The sequence below is a fragment of the Scyliorhinus torazame genome, chromosome 2, assembly GCF_047496885.1.
Source record: "Scyliorhinus torazame isolate Kashiwa2021f chromosome 2, sScyTor2.1, whole genome shotgun sequence".
Lineage (NCBI taxonomy): Eukaryota > Metazoa > Chordata > Chondrichthyes > Carcharhiniformes > Scyliorhinidae > Scyliorhinus > Scyliorhinus torazame.
The window spans coordinates 73,110,472-73,131,577 of NC_092708.1; the positions used below are offsets into that span (position 1 = coordinate 73,110,472).

Consider the following 21,106-nt stretch of genomic DNA (forward strand, 5'->3'; position numbering starts at 1 on the left):
AGTGTGAATTTTATTAAATCGATTCTCATCTTTCTCAGGACATTGTGTTTGAATCCCGCCAATCGGACTTCCCTCCCTGCCACAGCACTGGAACATTTCTGATTAATGTTAGAAATGACATCCCATATGACTGTGACAAAGCTAAACTTTCCCTCCCCTCATCCTTCTTGATCGGTCTGCAGCTTTTGCTATGATTGGTCACACCATCCTTCTCCAATGCCTCTCCACTGTTGTCCAGCTGAGGATGGGATTGCTTTCACACATTCTTATCTATCTAATCATAACCCGAGTACGATGAGCTTTTTTCCCTAGCCACTGACTCTGCCCCTTTCCCTGACAACAGTCTGAGATTAAACCAGTTTGGCACAACCCTGGTGTCACACTTGATCCCGAGATGAGCTTCCAAACTCATTTGTGCCATCACTGAAACAGACTATTTCAACCTCTGATTTTTGCCTGACTTCACCCCTGTATCTGTTCATTTTCTGCAGGAGCCCTCATTCATGCCTTTGTTACCTGTCGACTCGCACTGGCTAGTACCCCTCATTCTCCCCTCTGTGAACTTGAGGTCACCCAAAACTCTGCTGCCTGTGTCTTGACTCACAAACAATCTCATTGTTACCCCTGTGCATGCTGATCTACATTGGCTCCCAACCAAGAATTGCTTTGATCTTAAAATTTCCATCCATGTTGTCCAATATCTGCAGTCTCTTCCAGCCTTGCAACCCTCAGATTTGTGCTTCTCTAATTCTGGCTTTTGCCCCAATCATAATTGCTTCACCATTGATGGCTGTGCCTTCAGTTGCCTACCATGGTGCCAAGCTGTGGAATAGCCTCCCTATAGTTCGCTGGCTGGCGACCTCCCTTTCCTCCTTTAACCCACTCCTAAAACCTGCCGATATAACTAAACTTTTGGTCATCTGACCTGGTATTTCCTTGTGTGGATTGCTGTCACACTGCTTTATAATGTTCATGTGAGGCACCTTGGGACGTTTTTTATGTTGAAGTCACTATAGAAATATAAGTTGTTGCTAGTGACGATAGGTGTGTACGCATTTCTCCTTTTATAAAGCTGAGCGATGTTTGTGCCTTGGGAATGGAGTGCTGCCAGTTTAGACATCCCATGTCAGCATTAGCCATCATGAGATCAAGCAGTCTTAATTCTTAGTGTCCAGTGATTTTCCAATTGCAAACTTTGTCACTGGCTTTAGAATTTCTCTCCTATGATATTTGCTACTTATATTCCTCCTCTGAACAATTCTTACTATAATTATATTGATGTTGAAAAGTCAAACCGTGTCATCCGACACCATTTTAAAAATCTCCATTGATTTGTAACACCCATTCATTTCACAGTTTATACTGTGTTTCAAGAACAAAGAAATGTACAGCACAGGAACAGGCCCTTCGGCCCTCCAAGCCCGTGCCGACCATGCTGCCCGACTAAACTACAATCTTCTACACTTCCTGGGTCCGTATCTCTCTATTCCCATCCTATTCATGTATTTGTCAAGATGCCCCTTAAATGTCACTATCGTCCCTGCTTCCACCACCTCCTCCGGTAGCGAGTTCCAGGCACCCACTACCCTCTGTGTAAAAAGCAGGCATTCACTCAGCAGGCATTTTCAATTTTCTAAACCCTATTGATCTTGTTTTTTCAATCAAACAGCTTTGTAGCAGTCTGAATCTAATCTTGAAGCCTCAGCCAATGTGTGCTAAATATTTAAAGCGCAGGTGTTTACAGATTTTATCACTTAACCTGGTGAATATTATTAAAACATGTGTTTTCATGATTAACGTTATAAAAAAGCATATCCTCATATTGCTTCATGTGCTTGACAGCCATTGTTAAAAGTAACATAAGCTAGTAAACAATCTGTCGACAACAATAGGTTCACCGCACTTTAAACATGTTGGCCTCGATTTTACAGTCAGTGGCTGACAAAGTAGTGCTTGCCATTCATTGTGCTTACTGCTGCTCGCAGGTTTTGTGGGCTTTTAAGCAGCAACTTAGCATTATTGTGCATCTGAAGCAGTGTGGTGGTACAGGGGAGCTGAGACCTGGGTGAAGAGGGCATGCAACACCCTGCCTCCTCAACCAATCCGCTTGTAAATACCCTGCTCGGTTCTCCAATCCTGCGGTCAAGTTCTGACTCCACAGTGAAAAGTGGCACGAGCCTCTCCGGCGTCAACGGGCCTCAACTGGCAGCTATCCACCCCTTCCTAGGGGGCTAGTACGGCGTCGGAGTGGCATCCACAGCTCCGGTGCCCGAAAGCCGGTGCGCCACGGCCGCCGCACGTTCGTGTATGCGCGCCATGGTCTGCGTGAGTTCGCGCATGCGCGTGGGTTCCTGTCTCTGCGCCGGCCCCCAGGTAATATGGCAGAGCCCTACAGGGGCCCGGCGCGGAGGAACGTAGGCCCCCACGGAACTAGCCCGCCCGCCAGGTAGGCCCCGATCGCAGGCCAGGCCACTGTGAAGGGCCCCCGGGGTCGGATCCCCCTGCACCCCCCCCCCACCCCCCCACCAGGATGGCCCCCGCAGACAGGACTCTGAGGTCCCGCTGGGTGGGACCATACGTAACCCACGCCGGCGGTACTCGGCCAAATCGGCGGGCACATGGCCCGTCAAGGCCCGGAAAATCGCCGTGTGGGGGGGCTTACAAAGGCCCCCGACCTGCGCGGTGGTGGTCCTGCGGGCGCCCGAAAATCGGATCCGGAGAATCGGCAAGGCGGGGTCGCGCGATTCTCGCGTCCCCCTGCCGATTCTCCGACCCGGCGCAGGGTCGGAGAATCCCGGTCCCTTTCTATGACCCGCAGTGTTTAAACCAGGAAGTGTAAGTTTGAATATGTAATTCAATGTAAAATTGTGTGCACTTTGTGAAATAAAGAGAGAGAAGAAAAATGTTACTGAGAGAAAAGGGAAACGGAAAAAGAGAAAAAATATCTAATGATGATTAAAATCTGAAGGGAGAAAATGTATTTATGTCTGAATGGACAATGGCCAAAATTCTCCATCACCCGGTACGGGATTCCCGATGTGGTGGAGAATCTGGCGTTGGGGAAAAATGTTTGCTGTGTGCCGGGCCCCTGCTGGCAGTCGGATCGAGGTTTGCAACACGGGAGATTGCAGATGGATGCAAACAGATCTTAATGACCCATTTGCACCCACTTGGTGGGCCGGGCATCATATTCTTCCGGGCCTCCCAATTCTCCGGTCCTCTAGGTCGGGGATCACGTTGGCGCGGATTACTACTGGTATTGCCCAGTGTGGCCCTGATGTGGTGGACGTTGCGGTGGGCCAAGGGGTTAACTTGGGAGTTCCCCCAAGGTCCATCGGAGGGGCCACACATTAGCGAAAGTGTCCAAGACATTGCGCAGTCGTTGACGGCCATGGCTGAGGGTCTCGGTAGAATGTCTGACTCTGGGGGATGTTACCCAGCACCAGGCTGATCTTGATGAGGTGCTGCCAGACATATCCCGCTCTGGGAATGGCAGAGGCTCTGCGGAGCTTGTCCGAGTCGAAGGTGGGCATTACGAGGCACTGCAGAGCATGGCCCAATGACTGAGGAGCATTGCCGAGGACGTTGACATAATAGTGCAGGCATCAGGGAGCTGCCAGGGCCAGATGATGCAGGGCAGCTGGTGCTCTAACCAGCTGCCCCTCTGTCCCAAGGTGAACCCCAGGGCCCTATGGGCACTGATCGGGGGGAGGAGGTGCTGGGTGCCAACCCGGATCCGTCCCATGGAGTAGCGACAGTGGCCACCAGCTCCCCCATGTTCTACCCCTCTGATGAGGCCGTGTGTCAGTCAGCACACAGTACAGGGCAGCACGGTTGTGCACGTGCCACCAACAAGTGCACCTCCAGCCCCAGAGGATGCCCGCCAGGGCATTGAAGGCCAAGGGACGAGGTAAGCAGCTAGCTGCCTCCACCTCTGATGTGCATCTTGGGGAGACACCTAGATGTAGTGGTGGAGGTAAGAAGGCCAAGTCCAAGAACAAAGAAATGTACAGCACAGGAACAGGCCCTTCGGCCCTCCAAGCCTGTGCCGACCATGCTGCCCGTCTAAACTACAATCTTCTACACTTCCTGGGTCCGTGTCCCTCTATTCCCATCCTATTCATATATTTGTCAAGATGCCCCTTAAATGTCCCTATCGTCCCTGCTTCCACTACCTCCTCCGGTAGTGAGTTCCAGGCACCCACTACCCTCTGCGTAAAAAACTTGCCTCGTACATCTAATCTAATCCTTGCCCCTCTCACCTTAAACCTATGCCCCCTAGTAATTGACCCCTCCACCCTGGGGAAAAGCCTCTGACTATTCACTCTGTCTATGCCCCTCATAATTTTGTAGACCTCTATCAGGTCACCCCTCAACCTCCGTCGTTCCAGTGAGAACAAACCAAGTTTATTCAACCGCTCCTCATAGCTAATGCCCTCCATACCAGGCAACATTCTGGTAAATCTCTTCTGCACCCTCTCTAAAGCCTCCACATCCTTCTGGTAGTGTGGCGACCAGAATTGAACACTATACTCCAAGTGTGGCCTAACTAATGTTCTATACAGCTGCAACATGACTTGCCAATTCTTATACTCAATGCCCCAGCCAATGAAGGCAAGCATGCCATATGCCTTCTTGACTACCTTCTCCACCTGTGTTGCCACAGTGACCTGTGGACCTGCACACCTAGATCTTTCTGACTTTCAATACTCTTGAGGGTTCTACCATTCACTGTATATTCCCTACTTGCATTAGACATTCCAAAATGCATTACCTCACATTTGTCCGGATTAAACTCCATCTGCCATCTCTCCGCCCAAGTCTCCAAACAATCTAAATCCTGCTGCATCCTCATCGCTATCCGCAATTCCACTAACCTTTGTGTCATCTGCAAACTTACTAATCAGACCAGTTACATTTTCCTCCAAATCATTTATATATATATATATATATATACTACAAACAGCAAAGGTCCCAGCACTGATCCCTGCGGAACACCACTGGTCACAGCCCTCCAATTACAAAAGCATCCTTCCATTGCTACTCTCTGCCTTCTATGACCTAGCCAGTTCTGTATCCACCTTGCCAGCTCACCCCTGATCCCGTGTGACTTCAGCTTTTGTACTAGTCTACCATGAGGGACCTTGTCAAAGGCCTTACTGAAGTCCATATAGACAACATCCACTGCCCTACCTGCATCAATCATCTTTGTGACCTCCTCGAAAAACTCTTATCAGGTTAGTGAGACACGACCTCCCCTTCACAAAACCATGCTGCCTCTCACTAATACGTCCATTTGCTTCCAAATGGGAGTAGATCCTGTCTCGAAGAATTCTCTCCAGTAATTTCCCTACCACTGAAGTAAGGCTCACCGGCCTGTAGTTCCCTGGATTATCTTTGCTACCCTTCTTAAACAGAGGAACAACATTGGCTATTCTCCAGTCCTCCGGGATATCACCTGAAGACTGTGGGGATCCAAAGATTTCTGTCAAGGCCTCAGCAATTTCCTCTCCAGCCTCCTTCAGTATTCTGGGGTAGATCCCATCAGGCCCTGGGGACGTATCTACCTTAATACTTTTTAAGACGCCCAACACCTCGTCTTTTTGGATCTCAATGTGACCCAGGCTATTTACACACCCTTCTCCAGACTCAACATCTACCAATTCCTTCTCTTTGGTGAATACTGATGCAAAGTATTCATTTAGTACCTCGCCCATTTCCTCAGGCTCCACACATAGATTCCCTTGCCTATCCTTCAGTGGGCCAACCCTTTCCCTGGCTACCCTCTTGCTTTTTATGTACGTGTAAAAAGCCTTGGGATTTTCCTTAACCCTATTTGCCAATGACTTTTCGTGACCGCTTCTAGCCCTCCTGACTCCTTGCTTAAGTTCATTCCTACTTTCCTGATATTCCACACAGGCTTTGTCTGTTCCCAGTCTTTTAGCCCTGAAAAATGCCTCCTTTTTCTTTTTGACAAGGCCTACAATATCTCTCGTTATCCAAGGTTCCCGAAAATTGCCGTATTTATCCTCCTTCCTCACAGGAATATGCCGGTCCTGAATTCCTTTCAACTGACACTTGAAAGCCTCCCACATGTCAGATGTTGATTTGCCCTCAAACATCCGCCCCCAATCTAGGTTCTTCAGTTCCCGCCTAATATTGTTATAATTAGCCTTCCCCCAATTTAGCACATTCACCCTAGGGACCACTCTTATCCTTGTCCACCAGCACTTTAAAACTTACTGAATTGTGGTCACTGTTCCCGAAATGCTCCCCTACTGAAACTTCTACCAACCTGGCCGGGCTCATTCCCCAATACCAAGTCCAGTACCGCCCCTTCCCTAGTTGGACTGTCTACATATTGTTTTAAGAAGCCCTCCTGGATGCTCCTTACAAACTCTGCCCCGTCTAAGCCCCTGGCACTAAGTGAGTCCCAGTCAATATTGGGGAAGTTGAAGTCTCCCATCACCACAACCCTGTTGTTTTTACTCTTTTCCAAAATCTGTCTACCTATCTGCTCCTCTATCTCCCGCTGGCTGTTGGGAGGCCTGTAGTAAACCCCCAACATTGTGACTGCACCCTTCTTATTCCTGATCTCTACCCATATAGCCTCACTGCCCTCTGAGGTGTCCTCCCGTAGTACAGCTGTGATATCCTCCCTGACCAGTAGTGCAACTGCGCCACCCCTTTTACATCCCCCTTTATCCCGCATGAAACATCTAAATCGTGGAACGTTTAGCTGCAAATCCTGCCCTTCCCTCAACCAGGTCTCTGTAATGGGAACAACATCATAGTTCCAAGTACTAATCCAAGCTCTAAGTTCATCTGCCTTACCCGTAATACTTCTTGCATTAAAACATGTGCACTTCAGGCCACCAGACCCGCTGTGTTCAGCAACTTCTCCCTGTCTGCTCTGCCTCAGAGCCACACTGTCCCTATTCCCTAGTTCTCCCTCAATGCTCTCGCCTTCTGACCTATTGCTCCCATGCCCACCCCCGTGCCATACTAGTTTAAACCCTCCCGTGTGACACTCTCAAACCTCGCGGCCAGGATATTTATGCCTCTCCAGTTTAGATGCAACCCGTCCTTATATAGGTCACACCTGCCCCGGAAGAGCTCCCAGTGGTCCATTGAGGATCATTGAGGGAAGCGGTGAGGGGGGTTGGGGGTGGGGGCCACCATCGGGAGAGTGGGGAATTGTATAATACATCAAACACCCTTGAGCACAACCAGCATGATGCCTCGGTCACTTTCCTCCGCAATGGAGGCTGACATCCAAAACCATCTCTCCAGGCATCTCCCCCACCCCTTCGGGCACACCGTTTGCAAGTGATGAGTGTGAGCGAGCACTCAGCAGACAGGCAGGGATCAGGCTATGGCACGGATTGAGGATCACTGGTGCTCAGCTTTCAGCGGATTACCATCACCCCCCTGCTCCCAAAAGTGACCCACTGACAGTTCCACAGTCCCAGCACCCTGGAGTAATGTGCCAAGAGACCCTGCGTGTTTGGATGTTGGCTACTGTGTGTGATGTTGCCTCCCGCAGTGTTCAGGCACTGTGTCCAGGCATCACGGTCTGATTGGGATGCGAGGCAATGACTCCCACAAGCTACATGGCCCATCAACGCACGGGAATCCACTTGGGTTAATAAGTGTTCAGGTTACATAGAACATACAGCGCAGAAGGAGGCTATTCGGCCTATCGAGCCTGCACCAACCCACTTAAGCCCTCATTTCCACCCTATCCCAGTAACCCAATAACCCCTCCTAACCTTTTTGGACACTAAGGGAAATTTATCATGGCCAATCCACCTAACCTGCACGTCTTTGGACTGTGGGAGGAAACCGGAGCACCCGGATGAAACCCACGCAGACACGGGAGAACGTGCAGACTCCGCACAGACAGTGACCCAGCGGGGATTCGAACCTGTGAAGTCGCAGTGCTATCCACTTGGGCTACTGTGCTGCCCTGTACCGTGGGTTTTGTGAAGTGCTCACTTAACCACGATTACCAATTCCCTATCAGAAATAGCCTTCAGTCAGACAACCAGAGACCTTGGCAGTTGGTGGGGGCTCTGGGTGGTTGGTGGGGCAGATGGGCATAGACAATGGTTGCCTGCGGAACGGATAAACCGGACCCAGGGGTTGGTATGGTGGTACCACGCACAGTTGAGCCTCTCCCCTCCCCCACCCTCCCATGGCAGCCTTCGCCTGCAGAGGTTCCCCCACCTCCCCACCGAGCATTGGGTGGCAAGCCCAGCACCCCGGGCTCTTTGCCTGTGAGCAAAGATGGCTACTCGCCTCCATGGCTCCACACACAAGCCCTTCCACCAGGTTCACATTTTTTAAAAGGAATACTAATCGATATGAGCGTTAACACTTGCCGGGGACGCCAATGAATGATGGGAGGCCGTCGGATAAAGGGCGGCTCTGGTTATTTGTATGGAAATAAGGCTTAAGTGGTGATAATTGTTTCTTATGGGACATCATCCTGATTTTGCCGATGGGAGCCGGCCGGTTGTATTGCAAACCATTTGATGCCTGGCGCAGTTTCTGTTTTTAGCCCCAGCTGCTATTCACCAGCCTTGCGTCGCTCGAGCGAGTGCGCAGCAAGGCTGGAAAATTATGCTCAAATTGCCATCTATTGCTGTACACAGTTGAGCAGTATGTGAGAAGTTCGGACGCTGAGCACACTAAATTTTTGTTGAACAGTTTAAAGTGCTCCATTCGTTGAAGAGCCACAAAAAGCACAGTTTCGTGGATTTTATAAAATAAAAAACAAATTATCATCAGTGGATCTCTTGTGGAACAGACCATAGAACGTCAAGCAAAAGTAATTTTCCCACGATGCATTATCAGCAGAGGTGTGGGGATCGACACAGTATGAGGCTCCATCAAGTGGTGGTAGTGTGTAACTGTGGGAATGAGCAGAAGTGGTGGAACTGACCTCAAAAGAAACTTGACAGGTTACCCCCAAAAGGTCAGTGCAGTTCAAGATAGCAAAACTTGACAGCAGAGGTGTTTTGAATGACTGAGAGAGAATTTACTCTTGGATATTGGAAAGAAGATTCTACGAGACAGGGAAGGCCATATCTGCAGAATTGATCTCTGAGAGGAAAGTACACTGAAAACTTACAATAGATCGCTAACATAGAAGGAAAATTGGAGCAATGGAAGAGGAACGTAGCGAGTGATTGTTCCAGATGCTTTGTTGTTCAGGATAAAGTTAGCAATGTTGCATATCTCCTGAAGCCGTACGATTGAATTAATTTTGCTGCTTCTATTATGGGTTATCTGTTTCTGGAGCTCCATCTCATTGCACAAGTATGTAACTGCAGGAATGACGGCTATCATGTCGATGATGTCCAAATATGACACGCATATTATAGTGGGGATATTGCCCCCCTGTTTTTGGTGGGCGGGAATGGGTGGTGGAGAATCAAAGGGGAATCCCAAAACAGCTTTCACACCAGCGTTATTTTCCTGCTTGATTGTTCCTGTCCTCTGCCAATAACATAATGTTCCTGCCATGAAAGGTTGGTAATCTCATTACCACATATTACCATATATCTAGCGACATTGCAGCTGCATCTTCCCCCTACGTAGGGAGTCCACCACCCCCCCCCCCCCCCCCCCCCCCCCACTCCCCCCCCAACCTCCCGGCCAGCATGATATCACATCGTAGGGTTTTATAACACAGTTAAAACCCGTCAACCAGTCCCCACTGAGGGCTCATAGGTAATTACAGCCCCCAGGGATGATGTGGAGATGCCAGCGTTGGACTGGGGTTGGCACAGTAAGAAGTCTTACAACACCAGGTTACAGTCCAACAGATCTTTTTGGAAGCACTATTTTTCGGAGCGTGACTCACCTGATGAAGCAGCTGTACTCCGAAAGCTAGTGACTCCAAAGAAACCTGTTGGACTTTAACCTGATGTTGTAAGACTTCTTACTGAGCTCCCAGGTAGGAGGCCATAAACATACTGGGGCTCACTCTTCACTCCCCCAAACTTGTGACCGGGCAGTGCTGGGGAGGTCCATAGTGAGAGAGGGGGGGCAGTTTTCATGTGTGCATGGGGGGTTACCGTGGGCAGAAGGCCGTGTGTGTGGCAGTGAGGGAGGCATCCGTGTCCATGGAGGGGGGCCTCTTCACTATGTTTAGTTCGGGGAACACTTTAAAAGGGTGCACCGATCCCTTGAAGGTTTACATTGCTGCCAATGTGGGCTAATTTAGAGCCCGCTTTGCCAGCGTGATGTCATTGGGCCAGCCTTTAGGATTTTTTCGACCTAGTGTCAAAATATATTGCCGGAAAAGCTGGCAGTGGAACCGGTGGGCTATACACCGCCTTTCCTGCCTGAGACACTTAGTCAAAAAAAAACAGAGTACTCCACCTTATATCCATATTATAGATATTCAACAGATATTATAAAGTACATGTTATACTGAGAGGTTCCTCAAACTCTGCATTAGAAATTTCGGGAAATCTACATTATTATGAAACTTTTTGGTTCTACCTGCTGCACATATTAGCCTTCAGGTGCTATGTATTTTCAGAGGCCCGAGCTATAGTTTCCTTTACTCTGCCCTAGCAAGGTATCTTGGCCATAAACACACTAGGATGAATTCTTCACGCCCCCAACCTTGTGTTCTTCAGCAGCACGTCATTGCTGACAGTGCTATTCTCCGTTCCCATCGCCAGCCAATGGGATTTCCTATTCTGGCTATCCCACAGTACCGGAAAACCCATGGGCAGGGGTGCGCTGCCCGGTGGAACGGAGAATCCTGCCGGCGGAGAATTCACCCGTGTCTCACTACATGCAGCAGTTGTATTTCCCAACGAAGCTATTCTGTGGTGTCCTTGAATGAAATTGACAATTTAGTGCCAACTAAGATTACTTTTGTGCTGTGGTCCATGGGGCAAAGGGAACATGATTACATAAGTCTACTAACATAAAGATATAAGGCATAAATGTAACACTAATAATGTACAGTGATGAACCAAAGTGAATTCAGTCTCACTGGCACTTTTTTGCTGCGAATTTCCCTGTACCCAATAACTGCAATTCATACTTCTGGCTGTTCACTATTAGAACACAGAGAGCTGGGCTTTCTATTCAATGTGTCCTCTACTGTTAAAGACCAGCATTTGCTAACAAGGAGCATCTTGTATTGTGCCCAGTTAGGTAGACCTTGTGCTGCATCCTTTAGCCCAAAATGCTGGTGGAGTGTGAGCTGATAATCGTGTGGTGAAGCCAACAGGTTATCTGAGCCACTGTTAAATCACGAGATCCATAGTTTATCTCCTGAACTGTGACATTTAAGGATTGAGAAATAGAGAGTGAGGAAGAGGGTGAATTTGAATGGGCAAAGTTAAATCAGGCACTGAGAGGGAATATTTTTAAGGCAAAGTTAGATAGATTCTTGACTGACAGAGGAGTCAAACGGTTTAGGGTGTGGACAGGAAAGTAGAGGCTACAATCAAGATCAGCCATGAACTCATCAAATAGAACATAAGAACTAGGAACAGGAGTAGGCCATCTGGTCCCTCGAGCCTGCTCCGCTATTTAATGAGATCATGGCTGATCTTTGTGGACTCAGCTCCACTCTCTGGCCCGTACACCATATCCCCGAATCCCTTTAGTCTTTAGAAAGGCATCTATCTTTTTCTTAAAAACGTTTAAAGAAGGAGCCTCAACTGCTTCACTGGGCAAGGAATTCCAGAGATTCACAACCCTTTGGGTGAAGAAGTTCCTCCTACACTCCGTCTTAAATCTACCTCCCCTTATTTTGAGGCTATGCCCCCTAGTTCTGCTTTCCCCGACCAGTGGAAACAACCTGCCCGCATCTATCCTATCTATTCCCTTCATAATTTTATATGTCTCAATAAGATCCCCCCGCATCCTTCTAAACTCCAATGAGTACAGTTCCAGTCTACTCAACCTCTCATCATAATCTAATCCCCTCAACTCTGGGATCAACCTAGTGAATCTCCTCTGCACTCCCTCCAGTGCCAATATGTCCGTTCTCAGGAAAGGAGACCAAAACTGAACACAATACTCCAGATGCGGCCTCACCAACACCCTATACAATTGCAGCATAACCTCACTAGTGTTGAACTCCATCCCTCTAGCAATGACAGGCAAAACTCGATTAGCCTTCTTAATCACCTGTTGCACCTGCACACCAACTTTTTGCGACTCGTGCACCAGCACACCCAGGTCCCTCTGCACAGCAGCATGTTTTAACATCTTTACCGTTTAAATAATAATCCATTCTGCTGTTATTCCTCCCAAAATGGATAGCCTCACACTTGGCAACATTGAATTCCATCTGCCAGACCCTAGCCCATTCACCTTACCTATCCAAATCTTTCTGCAGACTTCCGGTATCCTCTGCCCTTTTTGCTTTACCACTCATCTTAGTGTCGTCTGCAAACTTTGACACATTGCACTTGGTCCCCAACTCCAAATCGTCTATGTAAATTGTGAACAACTGCAGGCCCAACACTGATCCTTGAGGGACCCCACTAGTTACAGGTTGCCAACCAGAGAAACACCCATTTATCCCCACTCTCTGCTTTCAGTTAGTTAACCAATCCTCTACCCATGCTACCACTTTACCCTCAATGCCATGCATCTTTAGTTTATGCAGCAACCTTTTGTGTGGCACCTTGTCAAAAGCTTTCTGGAAATCCAGATAGACCACATTCATTGGCTCCCCGTTATCTACTGCACTGGTAACGTCCTCTGAAAATTCTACCAAATTAGTCAGACACGACCTACCCTTTGTGAACCCATGCTGCGTCTGCCCAATGGGGCAATTTCCCTCCAGGTGTCCCACTATTTCCTCCTTAATGATAGATTCCAGCACTTTCCCTATAACCGAAGTTAAGCTTACCGGCCTATAATTACCCGCTTTCTGCCGACCTCCTTTTTTAAACAGTGGTGTCATGTTTGCTACTTTCCAATCCTCTGGGATCCTACTTTCCAATCCTCTGGGATCCAATAACGGATTATAATTCATATGTTTGTATGAATTTTAACTTATAATTGCAAACTTTCTTCAGATGACCAGTATTAAATCAAACTCATGGGTTATATATTTAAATTGTTCAGTGCTCCATGTTAAAGCTTTATTTTAAGGTTTTTAATGTTCTGGATGTCTAGGGTAAATTGTCAGAAGGAGCAGCAGCATGCAAGGAGACAGCAGCAAACAGTAACACAGCAGCTGAGAAATATTCAAGCAGCACTGAGGAAGAAGAAAAAACGTTGCACCTTTTGGAACGATTACGAGCACTAGAGGTGAGCAAATAATAAGGTTTGTCCCCAGTAAGTTGTATTTCTATAGAAGTGAAAGTTTTACACCAAGTGACTATTTGGTACATAAGAGATGGGTCCTTCATATTTCAAAATGTCACATGAAAAGTAACTGTCACCGCTAGCTGATGAACTCAAATAAGGAATTTCTGCTAAGTTAGCCATGGCAGATGTACTCTAGTATAGACGGGCAGCAAAAGCTATCAATGATGCACACAAACCCAACCAATCTAGTTTTTTAATTTTCAAAGTGACATAGCAAGCCCCTTGAATGACAAATCAAATAGTGAGTTGGAAGAAGTAGAAAAAAGGAGTCTTTTGGTGCATTTCGGGTTGATAACACAGGTAAAAACCTTGCTGCCAAATCTCAGTAGGTCTGGCAGTATCTGTTAGGAGAGAAAAAAGCTAACGTTTTGAGTCCAGATGACCCTTTGTCATAACCTTTGCTGAATGTAAAAAGTCCAGAGGGGAATTGAAAAGAAAAGGCATAATTTGAGAAGAGATTGGCAGCTAACAAAAAGGGAATCTAAAGGTCTATAGGTATATAAATAGCAAAAGAGTAGTAAGAGTAAGAGTGGGGCCAATGCATGTAGGCAGAGGGCTTGGCTGAAGTACTAAATTAATATTTTACATCTGTCTTAAACAAGGAAGGAGATGCCACCAAAGTTACAGCGCACGAGGAGGCTGTTGAGCAGTTGGATGGGCTAACAATTGATAAAGGGGAGGCTTAGATAGGCTGGCTGTACTAAAGTTGATATGTCACCATCGACCAGATGGAATTCATCTGAGGATACTGAAGTTAGTAATGATCAAAATTATGGAGGCACTATCCATAAACTTCCAATCCACCTTCGATACTGGGTTGGGGCGAGAGGATTGCAGAATTAGAAACATTCGCCCTTTTTTTCTTTCAGGAAGTGTGTAAGGATAAACCTAGCAACTGCAGGCCAATCAGTTTAACCTTGGTGGGGGGGTGGGGGAAAGATGTTAGAAACAATTATTTTGGACAAAAGGAACAATCATTTGGACAAATAAGGATTCATTAAGGAAAGGCAGCATGTTTGTTGAGGTAATATTGTGTGTAACAAATTTGACTGAGCTTTTTGGTGAGAATGCAGAGATGGTTGATGAGGGTAATGTGGTTCATGTGATGTACATGGACTTCAATAAAGGTGTTTCATAAAGTGCCATGTTATAGACTTGTGAGCAATGCTGAATCCCATGGAGTAAAAGTGACAATGGCATCATAGGTGAGTGACAGGAAACTGACAAACGGCTGTTGGAGGAAGTGAAGGAATCTAGGTTCTCCACATATAGATATAAGATCACTGTTTTTCTTGATATTTTGGTGTACATGGTCGAATTTCAAAATTTACCGATGACACAAAACTCAGAAATATCGTCACCGTGAGGAGGATAGAGTTGACTTCAAGGGGACATAGACAGTTTTGGTGGAATGTGTGAACACGTTGGCAGATCAAATTGAATGCAGAGATATGAGAAATTATTTATTTTGGTCGAGGCGAGGCAACATGAAATAAAGGATGTAATTTTCATTTCATTTCAAGGGGATACAGAGACAGAAAGACCTGGGAATATTCATGCACATGTTGTTGAAGGTGTCTGGGAAGGTTGAGTAAGGGTGAAGCAAGTGTATGGAATCTTGGGCAAAGAGAACAAAAGCAAGGAAGTTCTGATGAACCTTAATAAAACACTAGTTCTTCCTCAGCTGGAGTATTATGTCCAAATTTGTGCTCTACACTCCAGAAGGATGTGCAGAAAGGCTGCAGGAAAGATTTACATATAATGGTTCCATGGATGAGGGACTTAGATGGCTAGTCTGGAAAAGCTGGGTTTGTTCATTTGAAGAGACGAGAAGGTTGAGAGGAGAGATAACAGAAGTGTGCAAAATCATGAGGAGTCTAGACAGAACGGATAGCGAGAAACTGTTCTGAGTGGCAGAAGGGTGGAGAACCAGAGCACGCTGATTTAAAGTGATTGGTAGAAGAACCAACAATAACATGAGGAAAAGTCTTCTTATGCAGTGAGTCCGTTGGGTCTGAAATGCACAGATTGAGAGCGCATTGGCTGCAGACTGGACTGTGGTTTTCAAAAGGAAATTCGGATAAGCACCTGAGGAGAGGAAATTTGCAGGGCTCAGGGGAAAGGACGAGGTGTGCGACTAATTAAATTGCTGTTTTCAGGATGCCAGCAGACACAATGGATTAAATGGCCTCCTTCTGTGCTGCAACTTTTCTTTGATTCTATGCATAATTACTATTAACTGAAACAATCAAATCAGTCAAGCGTTTCTTTTAAAGCTGCTTTCTGCCAGCCTTTTGCTTGCTCACACAGATCAGGATATATGATTAAAAATAAAATGTGTAATGTAACAGATACATAAAAATGAATATTGCTGAAATGAGAGATACATTGCCAAAGCTTTTCATCTTGCACTCATCAGGACAAATGCAAGAATGCCACATTTCAAACAATCACACCAATTTATACTACAGAAGAAAAAGGGTGCTGATTGGTTGGCAAGTTGATGCTGGCCAAGGTGTTGCCATGGAGAAAGCAAGGTGGAACTAAAGGCTCCCCAAATGCCTGGGTAATTCAAGAAAGGGGCAGCAGATTCCTTAGAGAATGGGTCCATGCAACGGGTCCATGCATAGGAATGTATGTTGCTTCCAGAAAGTGTAAATTTACTCATTGCTTTTTCCAAGCTCGACTGATTATCATAGAATTTACAGTGCAGAAGGAGGCCATTCGGCCCATTGAGTCTGCCCGGCTTTTGGAAAGAGCACCCTACCCAAGGTCAACACCTCCACCCTATCCCCATAACCCAGTAACCCCACCCAACACTAAGGGCAATTTTGGACACTAAGGGCAATTTATCATGGCCAATCCATCTAACCTGCACATCTTTGGACTGTGGGAAGAAACTGGAGCACCCGGAGAAAACCCACGCGCACACGGGGAGGATGTGCAGACTCCGCACAGACAGTGACCCAAGCCGGAATCCAACCTGGTACCTTGGAGCTGTGAAGCAATTGTGCTATCCACATTTATTTATTATCTTAAATTGTTTTTTATTATACTCCTGCACTCCGGATTGTTCAACAAGTGCTTCCCAATTGTGGAATCGCATCTAACCATAGACAGTTTGTTGTGGAATTAGCCCAAAATATCAGTGTCTGTATGAGCAATATCAAAGTAGATCTGCTGAGATTTCAATGTGAGAATTTAACAGCCATATTCTCTTCTATAAATGATTGTAGATTTTCTGGCATGATTTTTGTATATATACAATATATATCAGTGAGTACGTAACTGTGTATTCGTTATATTCAAAAAAGAACCAATAGGACGGGTTTTCTTGAGTTTCAGACAGAAATTGGTTAGCTTTATTACACTTAAACTAATGGAAGTAAAATAAAAAAAATAGTTTTAAAAAGTTACACACGCGGACACGCACAAACACGCACGCACACGGAATGCAGTGACTCACTTCAGGCTGAATCTGGTGGTCTTGGTGTTTTCTCTTGATGGTCTTCTGATTTTAGCATTGAGGTATAGACGAATGATCTATCTGTTCTTCTGGAATCACAGCTGTGGAGTTGAATTCTTTCTTTAAAGCCTATGTCTGCTGTACGTGGAGAGAGGGTCAAACAGTAGCAGACAGGGTTGAAAGGTTTCCAGGGTGGATGGCTGAAAGAGTGACCGGAAGAATCTCTCTCAGCTAATTGTCCACAGTTCTGCTGGGAAGACGTGACCACCCTCTCCAACTGACCAGTAATTGAAACATGATAATGTATTTCAATTGTATCTTGGTCTGGGAATTCCCCCCTCTGTGTACCCGAACAGGTGCCAGGGTGTGGCGACTAGGGGCTTTTCACAGTAACGTCATTGCAGTGTTAATGTAAGCCTATTTGTGGCAATAAAGATTAGTATTATTATCTTAGCCAGGGCTCCATTATTGAACATAAAAAATGAACATGAGAACAAGGAGCAGGAACAGGTCATTCCACCCTTCAAGCTTGTTCCGCCATTTAATAAAATCATGGCTGATCTGACAGTAAACTCAAATCTGCATTCCACCCACCCCCAAAGGTCTATCAGCTTCTTGCTTACAAGAATCTATCGATTCTGCATTAAACATAGCCAAGTAACTGGGTTTGATAGTTTGTCTCCACTTGGTTGAGTATCTGAGAGTTGCACGAATGGAGTAGGAAATATGGTTCACCCACATTCCTCTGAGGTCATTTTCTTTGATGGGTTTTTGCAGATATGCTATTCCCATCTCAATGGAGTTGGAGTGCGGAATGTCCAGTAATGCAAATTAGGTAACTATCTTTGGTCTCTGTTTAAAAAGTCCGTTTTTAAAAGGTCAATTCATGTTTCCAGCCGGTGAATTAAAAATCACTAATTGCCGTAAAGTTTATCCTCATGTCAGTATATATAACACAGCTAACATAATACATGTGCCATCCTGCCATAAAAGCTAAATGTAACATATGGTAAATTGTGTAAACTATGACGTCTGAATTATGGGTGGGAACATCAGGTGCAAATTCCATGTCAGTGCCTGCTGTATTATTTCTGTTACAGTTCCAGTTTCTGGAATGCTGTCCATCATTCTAGTTCCATCTTTATTACTTTATTCGAAAAAGAAATAATCACAATGTGTCTCTATTGAAAAAAATGTTGCACACAAAAAACATCTTAAGTGCTTAGATGCTTTGCTGATATCGCACAGCAAAACAACAGAAATTTGCACAGCAGCTTAACAGAAAGATAGTGTTCCAAGGTTGTGGTAGCATGGCCCCTTTAAGGAGTGATCCTGCACAGGCCACATGATCCGCTCGGAACCATGGGAAAGGAATGCGTAAACCGCACCTATCGGGTGCCAGGGCATGGTTGAGGGATCTTCAGAGTAAGCCTGGGAGTCTTAGGAACTAGTGGTGTGTTGGACTTGGGTTGATCAGTAAATACAGAATTCTTTCTTTTTTATTAAATCAGATCTAAATCATGTGTGCCAGCAGCTTGTGTTGGTGGAAGAGTCAAGGAAATTTGTCACCCTAAACACACACAAAAGGCTTATTCCAATATATGAGGTTGCCCTTCGGCATTTCATCTGCCTGTGCTATCTTTCAGCGCACAATGGAGAGCCTTTTAGTTGTCGTGTATCTGGACAATATCTTAGTAACGAGGGCAACACTAGAAGAGCATAGTGCCAATTTGGAAATCGTCCTCGGGAGATCCCTTGGGCGCCCTCTCAAAATGGTTGGACGTCCAACTCATGCTATCAACGACTGCGCCAGCCACCGTTGACAAGCTGCAACAGATATTCGCAACACACGGCATTCCAGAAATGATCATTTCTGATAATGGCACTGCTTTCACAACCGAGAAGTTTCAACTCTTCACCAAATCTAATCGGATTGCGTTTGAAGCAGGGGTTTAGTTTATGTCCGGAATTTCAGAGGGGAACCAGCTTGGACACCCAGGAGAGTTATTGCAAGGACTGGCCCAGTGTCTTATTTCGTCAACTTACAGGGCCGTGAAGCGGGAAGGCATGTAGATCATATGAGAAGGGGGGAAGCTTAAACCCCCACAGCAAGGTGTGTGTACCCAGTAACTGTGCCAGTGTACCAGCCACAGAGTCAGTACTAGCTCATCTTCGGAATCTGTAAATTTTCCTTCCCTGATGTGGACTCTGATGCTTGAAGTATAGGGAAACAATTTGCAGAGTTGCGACGCTCCTCGAGTCTGAACACCCCATGACAGACTGACCTTATGAACTTTGCTCGTTGGCTCCCTTACTGTTAATTCTGTGTGGCTGTACATAGTTGTATACCAGAGGTTTTGTTAGTGTAATTGAGGGAACTTAAGGAGGGATGAATGTGGTCGCATGGCCCATTTGAGGCCAAGTGACCCGCTCGGAACCTATGGGAATGGCTTGCACAAACGTGCGCATATTGGGTGCAAGGACACTGACCCCGGTAGTGGGGGAAACTTCTGAGTAAGCCTGGGAATCAAGGAAAATAGTTCCATTTTGGAGTTGTGTTGACCTGTTCTTCCTTTGTTGATAAATCAGTGTTGTGATTTAACACCACCTCACTGTATTACCTCATGCTACAACAAAGGTGTTCGTTACGGAGATGTAAGAAAAGTAACAGTTTTACGTAGCTGACACTTGTGATATATTATTTGATGTTACCAAAATAGAAAGTGAACTGTATGGTCAGGTGTGGTCAGATGATGTCAGCTTTATGCTTTGAATGTCGCCTATTCTATACAAGAGGATAATTGCCCACAGAAATAAAATGTATGATTTTAATTAAAATTCCTCATTACTGATCATTACTAAAATTACTGAGATAGAAAGAAAACCTAGCTACATGATAGTTTCATTGGACATCTGGTTATCAGCTATATGGGAATGTTGAAACCAGTAAGTAATGTTTGTGTCCTAACATTCTTCCCTTGATGTGAAGTAAATGTATCCAACTTAGCCGAATGGTATCACTCTCAGCTCTGAGTTCTGGTTAATGGAATCAAGACAGATTCCAGGGACTTAAGCATACAATCTAGGCTGATGCATCAGTGCAATACTGAGGGGGTTTGTGCTTTTGGAACTCTTGACTTGCAGATGAGGTGTAAAGCGAAGACTTGCCTGTCTCCTGTGTAGCTGTAAAGATGGATTAATCAGTCAAAAGCAGGAAAGTTCTGATGTCCGAGCTAACATTTATTTCTCAACCAACATGACGAAGCAGGTCATTTGACCATTTATCTCACTGCTGTTTGTGAGAACTTGCCTTGAACAAAATTTGATTTGCTGCATTTCCCTGCATTACGACAATGATGATAGGTTAAAAATACTTAATTGGCTCGGAAGGTCATGAAGGACACTATTTGATTGCAAGTTTTGTCTTTTCCCTTTGTTGATATTCAACATAGCAAACATGCATTTTTTAAATTAACCTGCATATCCAATTTGATTCAGTCAAATGGAAACTAAATTACTTTCAGAAAGTAATATCTTGAGCTACTGTGTACGAGTAACGCGAGATATGAAATATAATAAGTGTGTTATGTTTGAGAGAAATGGTCCGCTTTAGACCTAAAGCAATTGGGAGATTATCCTGTTTTTACCTGTTGAAGATTAAGTGATTGCTATGATTAGTAACCAACACCTTTCCTGTTGGATCATACTACTACCAGGATAATAGAAGGCGAGATAGATGGATCATGGACTTTTTTAAACTATCAGTTCCAATATTCCTGTGTGCCACTTACCTACCTGGAACCTTATCTACCATCCAACGTAATGGAGTGGCAGGAACCACTCCGGCGTCGGGCCGCCCCAAAGGTGCGGAAGTATCCGCACCTTTAGGGGCCAAGCCCTCACCTTGAGGGGCTAGGCCGGCCCCGGAGTGGTTTCCGCTCCGCCGTCTGGCGGGAAAGGCCTTTGGTGCCACGCCAGCCAGCGCCGAAAGGTCTTCGCTGGGCGATGCATGCGCAGGAGCGTCAGCGGCTGCTGATGTCATCCCCACGCATGCGCAGGGGAGGGGGTCTCTCCGCCGCCTCCATAGTGAAGACCATGGCGAAGGCGGAAGTAAAAGAGTGCCCCCACGTCACAGGCCCGCCCGCGGATCGGTGGGCCCCGATCGTGGGCCAGGCCACCGTGGGGGCACCCCCCAAGGCTAGATCGCCCCACACCCTCCCCAGGACCCCGGAGCCTGCCCGTGCCGCCTTGTCCCGCCGTTCAAAAGGTGGTTCAATC

At 46.2% G+C, this 21,106-nt stretch overlaps 1 protein-coding gene across 8 annotated transcripts in view; it reads left to right on the forward strand.

Annotated features, from left to right (window-relative positions):
- The window catches only part of LOC140388492 (nck-associated protein 5-like), a 1,019,364-nt gene that overhangs the window by 590,438 nt on the left and 407,820 nt on the right, over nt 1–21,106 (forward strand). For all 8 annotated transcript variants that reach the window (XM_072472774.1, XM_072472791.1, XM_072472783.1 and 5 more), the window contains one exon: nt 13,168–13,302. In XM_072472774.1, coding sequence (XP_072328875.1) covers nt 13,168–13,302 — 135 coding nt within the window. The remainder of the gene's footprint in view (nt 1–13,167; nt 13,303–21,106) is intronic.